We start from the raw sequence: 13824 nt of genomic DNA on the forward strand, positions 1-13824 counted from the left end.
CTTTAGCCCAGCAGGGCTCTGCACTGGGCACTCGTAAAGGTTACTTTTTGGCCATCTCAGCCTTCATATGGTTGCCGGACGACCTTCTCTTTTTAAGTCTCCTCTTGTGGGTAGATTCCTTAAGGGTCTTACCCATTTGTTTCCTCCCACTCCATTGATCATGCCTCAGTGGGACCTTAATTTTGTTCGTACTTAAATGATGTGTTCTCCCTTTGAGCCGTTACACAACTGTCCTTTGCGGCTCCTTACTCTTAAAACTGCCTTTCTTGTTCCCATCACCTCTGCTCGCAGGGTGAGTGAGCAAGCTCGAGGCTTTTTTTTTCTAAACCCCCATTCTTGTCTGTTTTCCATGATAAGGTGGTGCTCCGTACAAGGGCCTCCTTCCTTCCCAAAGTGGTCACATCCTTTTATGTAGGCCAATCCATCACTTTGCCTAATTTTTTTACGCACCCACACATTCTTCTCATGAAGAGGAGAGACTCCACTATCTTGATCCAAAAAGAGCATTGGTGTTGTACCTCAATTGTACCAAAGATTTCCAGGTGAGCGATCAACTCTTTGTTGGATATGTGGGTGCGAAGAAAGGGAAGGAGGTGCAGAAGCATATCATCTTACGACGGGTGTTTCTTTGCATCAAAATGTGCTATGTTGTGGCTAAGAAGCAACCCCCTGAGGGCTTGCGTGCTCACTCCACCAAAGCAATTGCTTCTACCACAGCGTTAGCACTCAGAGTTCCTGTCCTGCATATCTTTCAGGAAGGAACGTGGGCATCTCTGTACACGTTTACAAAGCATTACTGTCTGGACAGTCAGGTCCGCAGAGATGGCTACTTTGGTCGTTCGGTCTTGCAGGACTTTCTATGATCTTGGTTCGCAGCCCACCACCGAGGATGATATTGCTTGGGTATCTATTCTAAGGTTAAGGAATCTGCAACTAGAAGTCTCTATCAGATGAACAAGTTACCTTTGGTAGCAATTTATCTGGTAGAGACATAATCTAGTTGCATATTACTTACCGACCCACACATTCTCCCTGCTTGCAAACTGATTTTGAGGGACAGGGATTACCCTTTCATGGCCTTATTTTGGCGCACTATCTCAGTGTTTTCATGGCTCTGCGCTTTGGCATGGAAACTTGTGAAAAGAAACTGATGTCACTACACTGAGCCAGTGCCTATATACTACCCCAACGTCATCACAGCGACCACAATGCCAACAACGGACGCAAAGTCGACTGACTCCAGCAGATGGCGTGCAAATGTACCTCTTGAAGAAAAATCTCCGGATCCAGGCTGACGTCTGGGGAAAATTCTAAGGTAAAGAATCTGCAGCTAGAATGTCTCTACCAGATAAATCGTTACCAAAGGTAAATAACTTATTCGTTTACAAATCTAAGTTTATCTTCAACCCAAACACCAACAAACCACTACAAAATGTAGGCGCAGCATGTAAATCCAGAAAAGATTCACTCTACAAAAGTAAATAGTTTCTTACTTCTAGATGTAGTTTTGTAGCTTGAAGAACTTTCTGGATTCACAAGCGACCCACTCACCTCCACTAAGAAGATGAAAGGCGAAAAAAGAAAAAAAAGAATCTTGAGATGGCGACCAAGACCGACAGCTTCCAGGGGAGAGCATACAATGTCACAGGAAGCACCAAATGGGGGCTCATTTGACGCCCAGCAACAACAAAGAGAAGTACTAGTGAACCTTAAAACAAATGGAGAAATTTTGGGCCCAACCACTAGATGGGAATAATGCTCAGCACGTGAATCCAGAAAATACTTCAAGCTGCAAAACTACACCTTCCGGTAAGAAACTATTTTGTTTTGTCTTTACCACAAAGTAATTTTATGGTGGCCTATCTTATACTATGTGTAGTGCCATTTTAAAATAATGACTTACATATTCACAGTGCTTTCTGTTACAGGCTGGGACCTTGCAGTACTATAAACACACGTGTTGATTCCTCACTGAGCCAACCAGGATTCAGTTCTATGACTCTCTGATCACACACACACACTGACATCTGGAGTAATCACATTAACCGACCAGCTTTCATAACGTAAACGGGTGCAGTTTCTACTGATTAGTTTAACTTGTATTTATTTTTCAGTTTAGGTTTGTGCATTATTTTATATGCAGTTACCTGAAGGAATACAAAAAGCAAGATACTTACAGAATATTTTGTACTTTTTTAGCCACTTATTTGCCACCACCGTGGCAATCAGGATAACAGTTCCCATATGATTTTTTAAGCACTTCAGTTACTGCATCTAAATGAATATAGCCTAAAAACACACTAATAAACAAAGTTGTGCTTCCTGGCCATCTTCATTTACAAGTACTTGTTAAGGCATTTGTGTGCCATTGGAAATACAGCCACAGACACACGCCCACCCCTGCAGTGGTCATGCCTAACAGTTTGAAGTCCTGGGCTATAAAGGGTAATCCACCTTTTGACTTCCTCAGGGCTAGAAGAGGCAGCTGCACAATATTAAAAACACAATCTAACATTTAAATCCCATGGGAAAAAAGCCCTACATCCAAGGGTTGCCATCTGTTCTTAAATCCAATGACCACCACCAGTACATAATCATATTTACATTTTACCCAGACAAAAGGCCATATACCTTTTACTCCTGATTTACAAAATAATTCACAAAACCTAAAACCAGTATTGAGTATATGTGTAAAATATCTCTTCCCTTTATAGTTTCATAGGTAAGTCGGTATTATTAGATACCACAAATTAAAAGGTTCATTTCGAAAATATTGGAACTTTTATGGATTCAGAGCCTGAATCATTCTCACTGCCAGACTGAGAACCCACAGTAATTTTAAATAGAAATAACCTGTGGTAAAATTGCAATAGTGTTTGTTTAGTAACACATCCAGATCATTTGAAACAGCCCAAAGATCAGACGTTGTGGTGTAAGTGCTGAGCTGTCTAGTTCCATTGAGACTGCCATAGCTTACATTTCTGCTGCATGTCATGTGAGAGAGTTCCTGAACAGAGCTCTGCTCTTACCTTCCTCAAACCTTACCTTGACTGAAATTTGAACTCTGCTTGGTCTTTCCTGGATATCTGCCCGCTCTAAATTCAACCAAAAAAAAAAACGCTAGTTGTTTCTGACATTTTGATCCTTTGATCTTCTGGCAGAGGGTGACACCTCAAACTACCACTAAGGTAGAGAAATAGAAAAGGTCTCTCTTCAAGTCCTGTTCAGATTGCAGAAGATAAAGGAAGATTTATACATATGATATGCGCAATTGTTGTGTTTATTGCCTTTATCCATCTAACAGACCATCTTGCTGTGACCTCTGCAAAACATTTCCCAAAACACACTTAAGAGTAGAGAAGGAAGGCTGGACTCCTAACTTCTTGAAAAGAAGAAATATTCCCCCACTAAAAGAGATGCCCTTCATCTTGGGATGATTGTGTGAAATTTGCTCTACCGGGCATTTTCACAAAAGTGGCTCAAAAGAGACAGATTATAGGGCTTTCTCAGCTAGAGTTTGCAATTGAATTGCTTGCATCCGACACCCCTCAAAGGGCAAAACCAAGTCTTTGTCAAATAAGGTGTTGAAAAAGGCAGAGGACCAACTTGCACAGAAAAGGCATGTAAAAACAGTTTGACCGTCACCTTCTCACTAAGCTCACCTGAACTGTTGTCAACAAAGGTACTGCCATTGAAGAAAATGAAGCAGACGTTATCAACAAGACTCCCATCGACAACAAAGTGCATCCTGTCAGCACTCAAGGTCCTCTCGACTACAGCCCCTTGAACCTCATGAACGGCAGCTCCAACAATGATCCCAGTGACGACAACTCCAGCGAGCGGCAAAATTCTCGTCAGTGACAGCCACATCCACTATTAGTATATCTGTAGACACAATACCAGCAATGATGATGTTGGCAGTCCTGTTGATGATGGATTTTGACTTTTTACCTGCTGTGGAGCCACCACCAGCCTGTTCACATTGACCATTGAAGGTTTTAGCTCAACTGCTCGTGCAGATTCTGAACTGTGACTTAGAGTCTGGAATTAGCGACCATGTCCCGGCCTCCGATACAGACTACAGCACCACACAGCGAATGTGCGCTACATTCTGGAGCATGAGAAAGGGGATTATTAGGAGGAAGGTAAGGATCTACAGTTTCATCTGTCAGGTTATGAGGGGTATGATTCCTAAGGGCTATCATCTGTTGGCTGCGAATAAGCTGTGGACCTTTATACATACCCAGACATCCTTATGGTGAAGCCCTGTGATGCAGCTACAGGTTTCCTTAATGACCACTCTACAGCACAAGATGGAAGCTTTCTAAAGAATGGTTCTCAGCCACAACATTTTTACCCCGGTTAGGGGCCTTTAGCAGAGCTACCACCAGTCCTGCCTTTACCAATGTCTTGTGCTACAGGTGCCAGCATCACCACACTCACCAACACTGCCTCCAGCACCTCAGCTGGTACCACCAAATATGTGGGGATGAGGAACACTGTTCCTGATGAAGAGAAAGGGGAAATCATAGATGAAGAGCAAAAGGATGATGGAACCTTTGAACTTGATTGTGCTCTACATAGCCACACAACTACTGAATTTTCCAGAGAAAATATATTTTTATTCATATGATCTAATACTTTTTTTTTTTTTTTCTAAATCCGGTGTAAACGGTATAGGTCTTGTCTGCATAATATATAATTATGATTACAATGCGGTCACTGGATTTGTTAGATCGTAGTATTAAATTTTACATTTAGTTTTGAAAGTTATAGGGATATCCTGTTTAGCTTTGAGTAGGTCGAAGTGTAAATTACCCGTTAATAAAACATACGTTGGTAGAAGGAATACCAACAAATAAGCTGGACTTTTTACTTGCTGACAGTTTTGATAATGGGCATTTCTTGGACTACATGTACAACATAAATTGGAGACTTTGTATTGGTGTGCAAGCATTTTTACTAGATTTTGTGCTGATGTATAACATCTAAAGGAAAAATCAAACAGTGGTACACAAAATATTTGTGAGTTCTTGTCTATATCGTATTACTGTTACAGCCATCGCTTACAGAATCCTCTCTTATGGTTTCTATTAGACAGCCATTCTTTAAAGATCAGGAACGGATTCCTTGAGTGTTTCAGATTAAAAACTAGGGCCCAGAATATTTTTTTTAAAACTTGTAGCACAGTTCTGCATGAAAATCAGTGTTGCGTTGCGCAAACTGAAAGAAATTCTGAAGTCATATCAAAAAAGCATTGCTCACTGATGAGGATGTCATTAACCCTGTGCCACATTCTGTTTCAGTAGAAAAAATTGCGTTTTGGACACAAAAGCCGATCAGTGCTTCGCTTTGCCCCTGTTTGCATTATGGAGTAACACTTGACTTCACGCAAATGATCGAGCTAAAGTAAATCTAGGCAAACATCTGATTACACTCTCCCCTACAATATAACGAGAGACTCTTGCTGTTGATCTACCTTGCCTTAGACATATACATTTTGTACTCGAAGTCCTTTATTAATTTAATTTATTACCGAACAGAGTGTAGTGAATCTGCGTTTGGCTTAATCCTCAAACTTCAGTTCAGTATTGTAACACTGGTCCTGTTCTTCAAACAATTTATTTACTCTATACATCATAATATTGTGATATTTTAATTACTATTCTTGCATTAAATAATAGTTTTGAGCTTACTTTCGGTCACTGTCGTTGATTTAGAATTAGTGCAGTTTTTTCCATGCATGAGATCTTTTATATGGAATTTTATTGTAAACTGTTTTTTTTCCAAGGAGGAAGTCAGTTCACTTACACTTGCCCTAATTCTAGGCTCCCAAGAATTCCTTTTGCCGTTAGGTAGATTTAAGTGGCCTTGGCAAGGCAGATTTATGGTACTGCCTACACAGTTAGTACCAAGACACCTTTTTAGCATGGTTAATCTGATTTCTTTTCCTATAAACCCCAGTCAATTAACACCATCCACTTGCTGGGTATGTACCCCCATGCATTATAGAGTTTGCTTGCAGAGATATTATTACCAGTAGCCCTAAAGGAATTCTGCACCAAATTGGCGCAGACCATTGAGAATGGCTAAATGTATCATTTACTCAGCTCTGGACATGACCAAATGTTTAAGCAGAGAATGCAGAACTATTGTTGTACTCTACATGGTGAGACCCACAGGCCTTTTGGGTGACATCCAGGTGTCGCTCATGGATATGCTTTTGATGGGTCTCACCTCTTTGGTGAGAAGGGCACATCCTCCCTTGAGCACTTTAAAGAAAGTAAGGCCACAGCATGTTCTCTTGATATTCCCGCAAGGCAGTTTCCACAACAATTTCTACCCCATTCAAGGCATCGCTAGTGGTTTTGCTTCCAGACAGTATCAAGTCCCAACTCCCTGTTACCAGCCCTTTTGGAAACAGCTTCCAACTGCTTTGGTTTGACATAGCGAGATACAACCACTTTGTGGGAGGCAGAGTCACTCTTTTTGTTTCACAGGTGTCATGCCATAACATTCGACAGGTGGGTCCTGCACGTTTATCCAACGGGGATACGCACTGCCATTCCTTTTTGTCCCATGCCGTCTTCCACTAACATCGAACCTGCTTTTGGAGGAGCATTAGTCCATTTTGCAGCAGGAAGTTCAGGCTCTTTTAACAGAACTGGGTGTTATTCTGGTTATTTCCTAGTGCCATAAAAAGCCAGAGACCTTCATCCTATTTTAGATCTCCAACCTTTCACTTTCGTCCTATGGAAGGACAAGTTCAAGATGTTTACACAATCTCTGGTTCTGTCTGGCTTCAGGACACTGGTTATTTGCGCTTGACCTGCAGGACGCCTATTTTCATGTTCCAGTTCTGCATGCCGATAGTCACTGTCTGGGGCTCAGGGTGGGCCATGAGCGCTGTGAGTTTGCCATGCTCCCTTTCAGCCTGCCATGCTCCCTTTCAGCCTCACCAGTGCCCCTGAGGTGTTCACAAAGGTGATAGAGGTGGTTGCAGTAATCCTTCGGAGGTCAGGGCTACCACTCTTCCCCTTACCTAAATGGTAGTTTCATCTCGAGATCCTGAGGGCGTCTTCCAGCAATCTTCACCACCACTGAGACCGCAAGGTGTCCACACTTATGAGCACTAGAGCTCCCAAGAAGGCTCCGTGAAATTCTTTCTGCCTAGAGTGTAGCACAGAACTCTTACATGCCTTCCTGGTGCCACCTCTTTTTCCCCTAATTCTGACAAAAATCCGGACCGATGGAGCCCAGGTCTGCCTAGTGACTGGATTGGGCCCAGGGAATGTGGTGCCTAGAACATCTAGGCATGAGCATGTGTCCTTTAATCAGGCTGACGCTTTATAGGCTCAACACACAAGACAGGGTCTTAAACCCTTGGCCTGTGCAATCTGCACCTCCATTTGTGGAGATTGGGTGAGGGCAGTTGATTGCATTCAGTCTTTCTCCTGAAGTAGTGGATATCATCCTTGTGGCAGGCTTCTTACAAAGTCTGTGTATGGTAGAAGCTGGGACAAGTTTGTCACGTGGTGTGGCACTGTTAATACAGACCTTTTTGCAGCCCAAACTGTCAGATGTCCTGCTGTTTGTTCTATCTTTTACTGAAAAAAGAGGTTTACCCTTTTAACCCTACTAGACCTGGGTAAGGAAACAGCGATAATTGAACGTGGTCAATAGGTGGGAAAGAATCTACAAATTTTATACCTTCAAAAAATGGGGTTATTAATACTCCCTTCGTAGTGAAATTCAATTTCAGCATTTATTCATTCATTGTAGAGATAGGAAGAGAAATCAATACAGACAAGTCTCTTAAATACAACACATAACACACAAATACAAACATATATGTTCAAAAATCAAAAATATAATGTGCAACATTGTTTTCCTGCATTAGTAAACACTGTGGTTATATCATCCCCTAAAACCATAATCCATATATCTGCGATGGTTGTGCACTAGACAATGTGCATCTGATACTTTACAAACGATTTCTTTTCAAGTCATCATTGGATGTGTAGTACATCCCTTAAAGGTTCAATGAATATTTCATACAACCTCGCAATCTACCACAAAATGTTGCTGGGGGTCGCGTAACTAGTTAGCATGAAGGATTCTCATCCGTTAACGGAATTAACCAGACAAATCGTTCCACCAACTAAGAACGGCCATGCACCACCGCCAACGGAATCGTGAAATAGCTATCGATCTGTCCTTCCCTTCCGTGTCCGGGCGGGTTGAGGTTTTCCATGTTGGCCCAACCAATGAGTTGCAGTGGGCATGATTAAATGTCATCTGTCTGCCCTTTCTGCATTTTTGCGTTTACCTGCCCAGCCATCCTTGTCAATCCCCTGTTGTGATGTGAATTCTTAAATGTCTAATCAACATGTTTCCTCCTAAACCCTTTGTGATGCCACAGTGGGACCTTACATTTGTGCTTAGTCTTTTTATGTGCACCCCTTTTGAATTACTGCATAGCTGTCCATACATCTTCTTACACTGAAGATGGTCATTCTATTCGTGATAACTTTAACTTGATGTGTGAGTGAGCTTCAAGCTTTATCAGTCTGACTGTCACTCTTCTGATTTTCTTTGTTCTGCCTCTCCCCTCAAAAAGGGAGGAGAGACGCCATTGTTTGGACCTAAAAAATCACTGAGCTTTTACTTCGATCATACCAAAGAGCATCGGGTGGATGGTCAGCTCTTTGTGACATTCTCTGGGGCAAATAAAGGTCAGACAGGGCAGAAAAGGACTTTGCCTAAGTGGATAGTTATCTGCATTAAGGTCTGCCTTATGTTGGCCAAGAAACAACCTCCAGAAGCATTAAGGGCATTTGCCACAAGGACCAAGGCTGCTACCACTGCATTGGCACGTGGAGTGCCTGTCCTGGAAATTTGTCAGGATACAATGTGGGCTTCAGTGCACATGTTCACAAAGCATTATCGCTTGGCAACCTGGTCTGAGGGGAAGGACATTTAGGCTGTTCAGTCCTGCAGGACTGCTTAGTCTGTGTTCTTCTACGAACCTGGCAACAGGCAAAGTATTGCTTTGGTATCTGGTCTAAATGTAAGGAATCTGTGGGTAGAAATATCCCTTTGAACATCCAGTTACTTACCTTTGGTAATGCTCTTTCAAATGGAGACTCTACTAACAACATTTTCCTCACTGACCTTGTTACAGGAAATGTAGAATATGAATGTGAAAATATAATACAACAAACAACATTGGCAGAAAGTGCTATGCAGTTGTATTTAGTAAAAGAACATTGCAGACCCAAAACCAATACTGACGGAATAAAGTGAAGAGTTCACTCGAGAACATACTGAAATAAGTAACTTCAAAGGGTTGCAATTAAACACTAGCTTGTGTTTAGTAACCATGTAGGTAGTTACAACTCCTAGCACACAGGCTTACTGGGACATACTTCGTGTTTCCAAATAGATTGTAACCTGATAGGACAATGGGTGCAGGAAATCTAATCAGTTCAGACTGCAAGGAGGTCTTAGGGTTATAGTGATAAGGCACACATGGCATTAAAGTTGTATTTACCACAAATTTGTATGTATTCTAGAGTGAAGAATGATTAGTTTGCTGAGCATTGTTTAAACCACAAATAAATGTGTAGAAGAGTAGCTTAGACTTTTGGGTGTTCAAATATTTTTCTGTTTCAATCTGTCTAGCCAGTCAATTACTATTTACTGTTTTGTAATATACCATTGTGTGATTCTGTATACTTGAAACCTGCTGCCTGCCTGTGTTAGGAGGGTCGATCTCCCTGTCATGACAGTAAAGGGCTGGCTATACATTGCCAAAAAGGATTTTGTGGGGTTTTCTTTCTCCATTTTTTTATATTTTGAATTACCCTGCAGCAACCCGCTACCTGCAGATTCTGTGAAATTGACTTTTTTCGATTTAAAGGGTCTAAAATAGATATCTACGCACTGCCATCAATATTTTTAGGCTCTGCATCTGAGGGCATGTACAGTGTCCAGAAAGAAACATTTCACCATGCTTTGGTTGTGTCAAATATGGCTCTAGTCATCACTACAAGAGCAGAGTGTGGTCAATGTAGAGCCACACAACACTACCTACTGGCTTGCAGAGACTATGCTAAAAACCAACTGGATCTAGTCTGGCAAAGGTGAGGAATCTGAAGTCAGATACGTTATCCACCAGAGAGAAAGTTCCCAAAGGTAAGTAACTTTTCAATTGTTCTAGTCTTGCAGCACCCTACGCCAGCATTGCACCATTTCTACTCACATTTACAATCTCAAATTCTGAATATCTCCGTGCAGATGTAAAGTATTTCAGTCCCTTCTGGTGCTGCTATGGAAATCATCCCATTACTGTGGGGGAAGAAGAGCTGGAAGAGTTGTAACACACAAGACCAAACCTTGAGTAGCTTATAAATAGCAAGACTTATGGCGTAATATCTTAAATAATTTTCCCTTGTGTCTGTATGAAGAACTGCAGTGAGATCAAAACTTTGGAGTGCTTCAGGATTTTACTATATTTGCATTAGGATTTCAACATTGCTTGAAAAAGGGTATTATAAGCAAACTGCTAAATGCATGAGATAGCAATTATAATAAATGCTATTTTCTTATGTACTATTTTTTTTTAACAATGTGGCCCAGGAGGACTTTAGGGGTGCTGTGCAACAATTTGAATGTGTATGCAGGAAACATATAGTAAATTATCATATAAGACAGTTAATGAAAGTAAGCAAAAAAAAACATTGGGATGAGAGGGTACCAGATACTGAGTTGGGAAATCAGAGTAGACGCATGTTGTGCCTAGGGGCATTTAATAATATTTTAGGACTATGCCAGAAAAGGCCGCAGACAGCTGTATTTCAGTAATGGGGCATATATATGAAATAACCATGGAGAGTGAACCTATAGAAATGTTGAGTTACTTATAATAGCCCTACCGCTAGTGTGGACTGGAGGAGTTGTTTATGAAGCCTTTGCTGTGCAACGTGGCAGGGCTCTCTCTTGTCCTGTGTGCTGTTTGCGTTGGCAGTAGGGCACCCGTAACAATGCTTAGAAGGGAAGAACTTCAGAGGGGAATAACCCTGCAGAGGCATACGCACATTTTATCTCTCAATGCAGATGATTTATTGTAATAACTCTGCAACCCTACTGAAGATCTCCGAGAGCTTTTAGTGAAGTCTGGAATTTACCTAAGCCCCCTAGGCAACAAAAACAAAGCATGTTTATGCCCCCTAAAGGAACAGGATTCTTTCTACCAGTGGGGCGGCTGACACAGATTTGCTGCTGAAATGGTGCCCAAGGTCCTTCCATCATCTGGCGATACAAGTGTTTCACAGTGACCGAGACACAATAGAGGCTAACCTGGGTAGGATGCTGATTGTATTTAGAGTCGGAGAATTTTTGGAAGTTTTCCTATCTCTGAAGTGAGCAGGTTGGTCCTACCTACGATGTTTATATTGCCTCAATTTTTATATTTTAATGCCATTGTTCCCGTTGTGGTGCCTAGTAACCTGTTTCGAGAATGTAACAGTTTAGTGCTCGAACTAACCTGGGGTGATCAATGGAATAAAGTTGTGTTACTTAAATTACATGGTATAGCCGTCCTCTGATTTTTAGAAACATTACTTTGCAGCGCAAGTACAGTGGGTGGGTGGTTGGATAGAGGGAGGACATTTGTCACAGATGTCCTGTACCAGGAACATTAAAGTTAGGAAATAGCTACTGAAAGATGTGTTGACGTCTGGAGGTAATCTATGACAGCTCTTTTGACTGTCAAAAGTTGTCACATACTGTTGTAAGAAATGTGCTGCTTGCAGTCAAATTGCAGTGCCCAGTGCCAGTGAACTACCCTTTTGGATTGACTCTGCTCTCTGTAGTGGGAGAGTTGCCCAAACGGAGATGTTGGGTCCCTCACTAATATTAATACAATGTATTTGATGACCGTAATTTGCAACCCTTTGGAGGGCCACAGCATAGCACATTATTACCGATAGGCCAGGTTCTGGCTCAGGCGGCTCTGACTAGGAGCTGATTTGGAGGCAAGGAAGTAAAGAGCTGCCTACTCATGCCCCGCTATGACACTTACCGATGCATGCAGGAAAGCAATTACAGTCCTATATTGTTTTATTACTTGTATTATTTTTAATGGGTTTTGCAAAATGTTATTGTTTAGAAAGCTGCCAGGCCCTTTTCAATCGAAACAAAAGTATTGGCCAATGCCAAAATTGTTGTTTTGGTCTCAAAACTGCACACATTGCCATAGTACTCCATGGCACTGAAGTGAACAACTTTGAGTGTTGATGTGCTCCTTGTGAAAGGGCAGTAAGCTGTAACTCGTAGGGAAGTCAACCGGTGGCTGACCTGGGTTGACACATTGCCCCTTGATGAATGCTTTAGTGGAGGAACAACAATGTGAATGACAGAACCACAGACTAATGGGCAAAGCCCCTAAAGCTAATTATGTTATACACATAATTGTAGTAAAATCAAAAGGTCTTGGCAAACAAAAGACTTAAAACCTAAAAAAGTTGAGAAGTCTGTGAAAAATTGGTCTGGTCAGTGCATTTGGATCAGCATTATTTTACGCTCATTTTGTAATTTTGTTCCAAATAATTGTCTTGAGTTGATTTTGATAACTGTTAAAAATTTGATTGGTAATTCTCACTTTCAAAACCAAAGTAATCGCTTGGCGCCTGGATGTGCGAAATAGCCTGAAACAAATGTTCTTTTTGCTCTTCTAATTTAAAGTCATGATTTATTCAGGAACAGAATCTGGTGGTATAAAACGTTGCTGCTGGTTTGCCCTATTTTCAGCTGTAACGCTGTGTTATAAAGATAAGCTGCAGAACCTCTGTTCGATTAGGCATTACGTCATCACTATAGTTAAGGTCAGGATGGGCGGTTTCCTTCGGTTGGTACAATGACCTTTTCCATTTAGAGCTCACACAATATGAATTCAACATTCTGGCAGATGGTTTGTGCTGTTTGATTCATAACGTCGTGCTTCTGTTTTCCCAACTTTTAGCGTTGCTGCCATTTCTCGTGCCGACACAGATGAAGATTTCTGGTGAGCTCCGGCTGGACAAGGGCATCACGTTGTCATGAAAATAAAGTGCGTTTGAGTGCATTTGTGTCTACTGTTTTTCCAAAAGAAGTGTTGTATTTATTTAACAATCGCTTTTTGATAGGTATAATTATGTTGTGTTCCCCTAGCAAGGTGACTCATGTAAACAACCAAATAGTACAGCTATGTGAAATTTTATTTTGTAGGTATTTTAGTTTCTATTAAATGCAACCATTTTCCCCGTTTTAGTCATATTTGTTTTTGTGAAATTCGTTTGAGTTAACAAAGCTCTACATTTTGTACAAAAATAAAATCATATTTTACAGGGTGTTGTGAATGTTTCTTTCGTTTAAATTGGTGCATGCATAGCACTTGCTCCTTTACAGAATTTGGCCATTTGAAAATTGACAAAAACATTAATATGTCGGATTTTTGTGAGTTTGCAGCAATTCTTACGAGATATATCTGTGAGCCAGATACTTTGCTAGACATCTTCACAAACAACCTATGCGTATGTTGTTATCTCAATTTGCATCTAATTCCGGCTTGTCAGACGTTTTTATGGGGCCCAGGTAAAAAACTGAGAGGCAGGTTTACAAGAAACTGGTGCAGTGTCAGTTTTCTTGCATCGCCCCTGCCCCACCTATCGACACCATGGGTGTGCCGTATTTATAATACGGCGCACCATGGAGCATGTTAGGCCAATAGCGTCAACATTTTTGACACTATTGTGCCACTTTGCATTAAAATTTTTGACGCTA

General features: G+C 41.3%; 1 protein-coding gene across 3 annotated transcripts in view; it reads left to right on the forward strand.

Annotated features, from left to right (window-relative positions):
• OFD1 (OFD1 centriole and centriolar satellite protein) overlaps nucleotides 1-13391 on the forward strand; it is a 486789-nt gene extending 473398 nt beyond the window's left edge. For all 3 annotated transcript variants that reach the window (XM_069204717.1, XM_069204715.1, XM_069204716.1), the window contains exon 23: nucleotides 13025-13391. In XM_069204717.1, coding sequence (XP_069060818.1) covers nucleotides 13025-13070 — 46 coding nt within the window. In that variant the 3' untranslated portion in view covers nucleotides 13071-13391. The remainder of the gene's footprint in view (nucleotides 1-13024) is intronic.
• The last annotated feature ends 433 nt before the right edge of the window (nucleotides 13392-13824 follow it).

This window comes from Pleurodeles waltl, chromosome 8 (genome assembly GCF_031143425.1).
Source record: "Pleurodeles waltl isolate 20211129_DDA chromosome 8, aPleWal1.hap1.20221129, whole genome shotgun sequence".
NCBI classification, from domain to species: Eukaryota; Metazoa; Chordata; class Amphibia; order Caudata; family Salamandridae; genus Pleurodeles; species Pleurodeles waltl.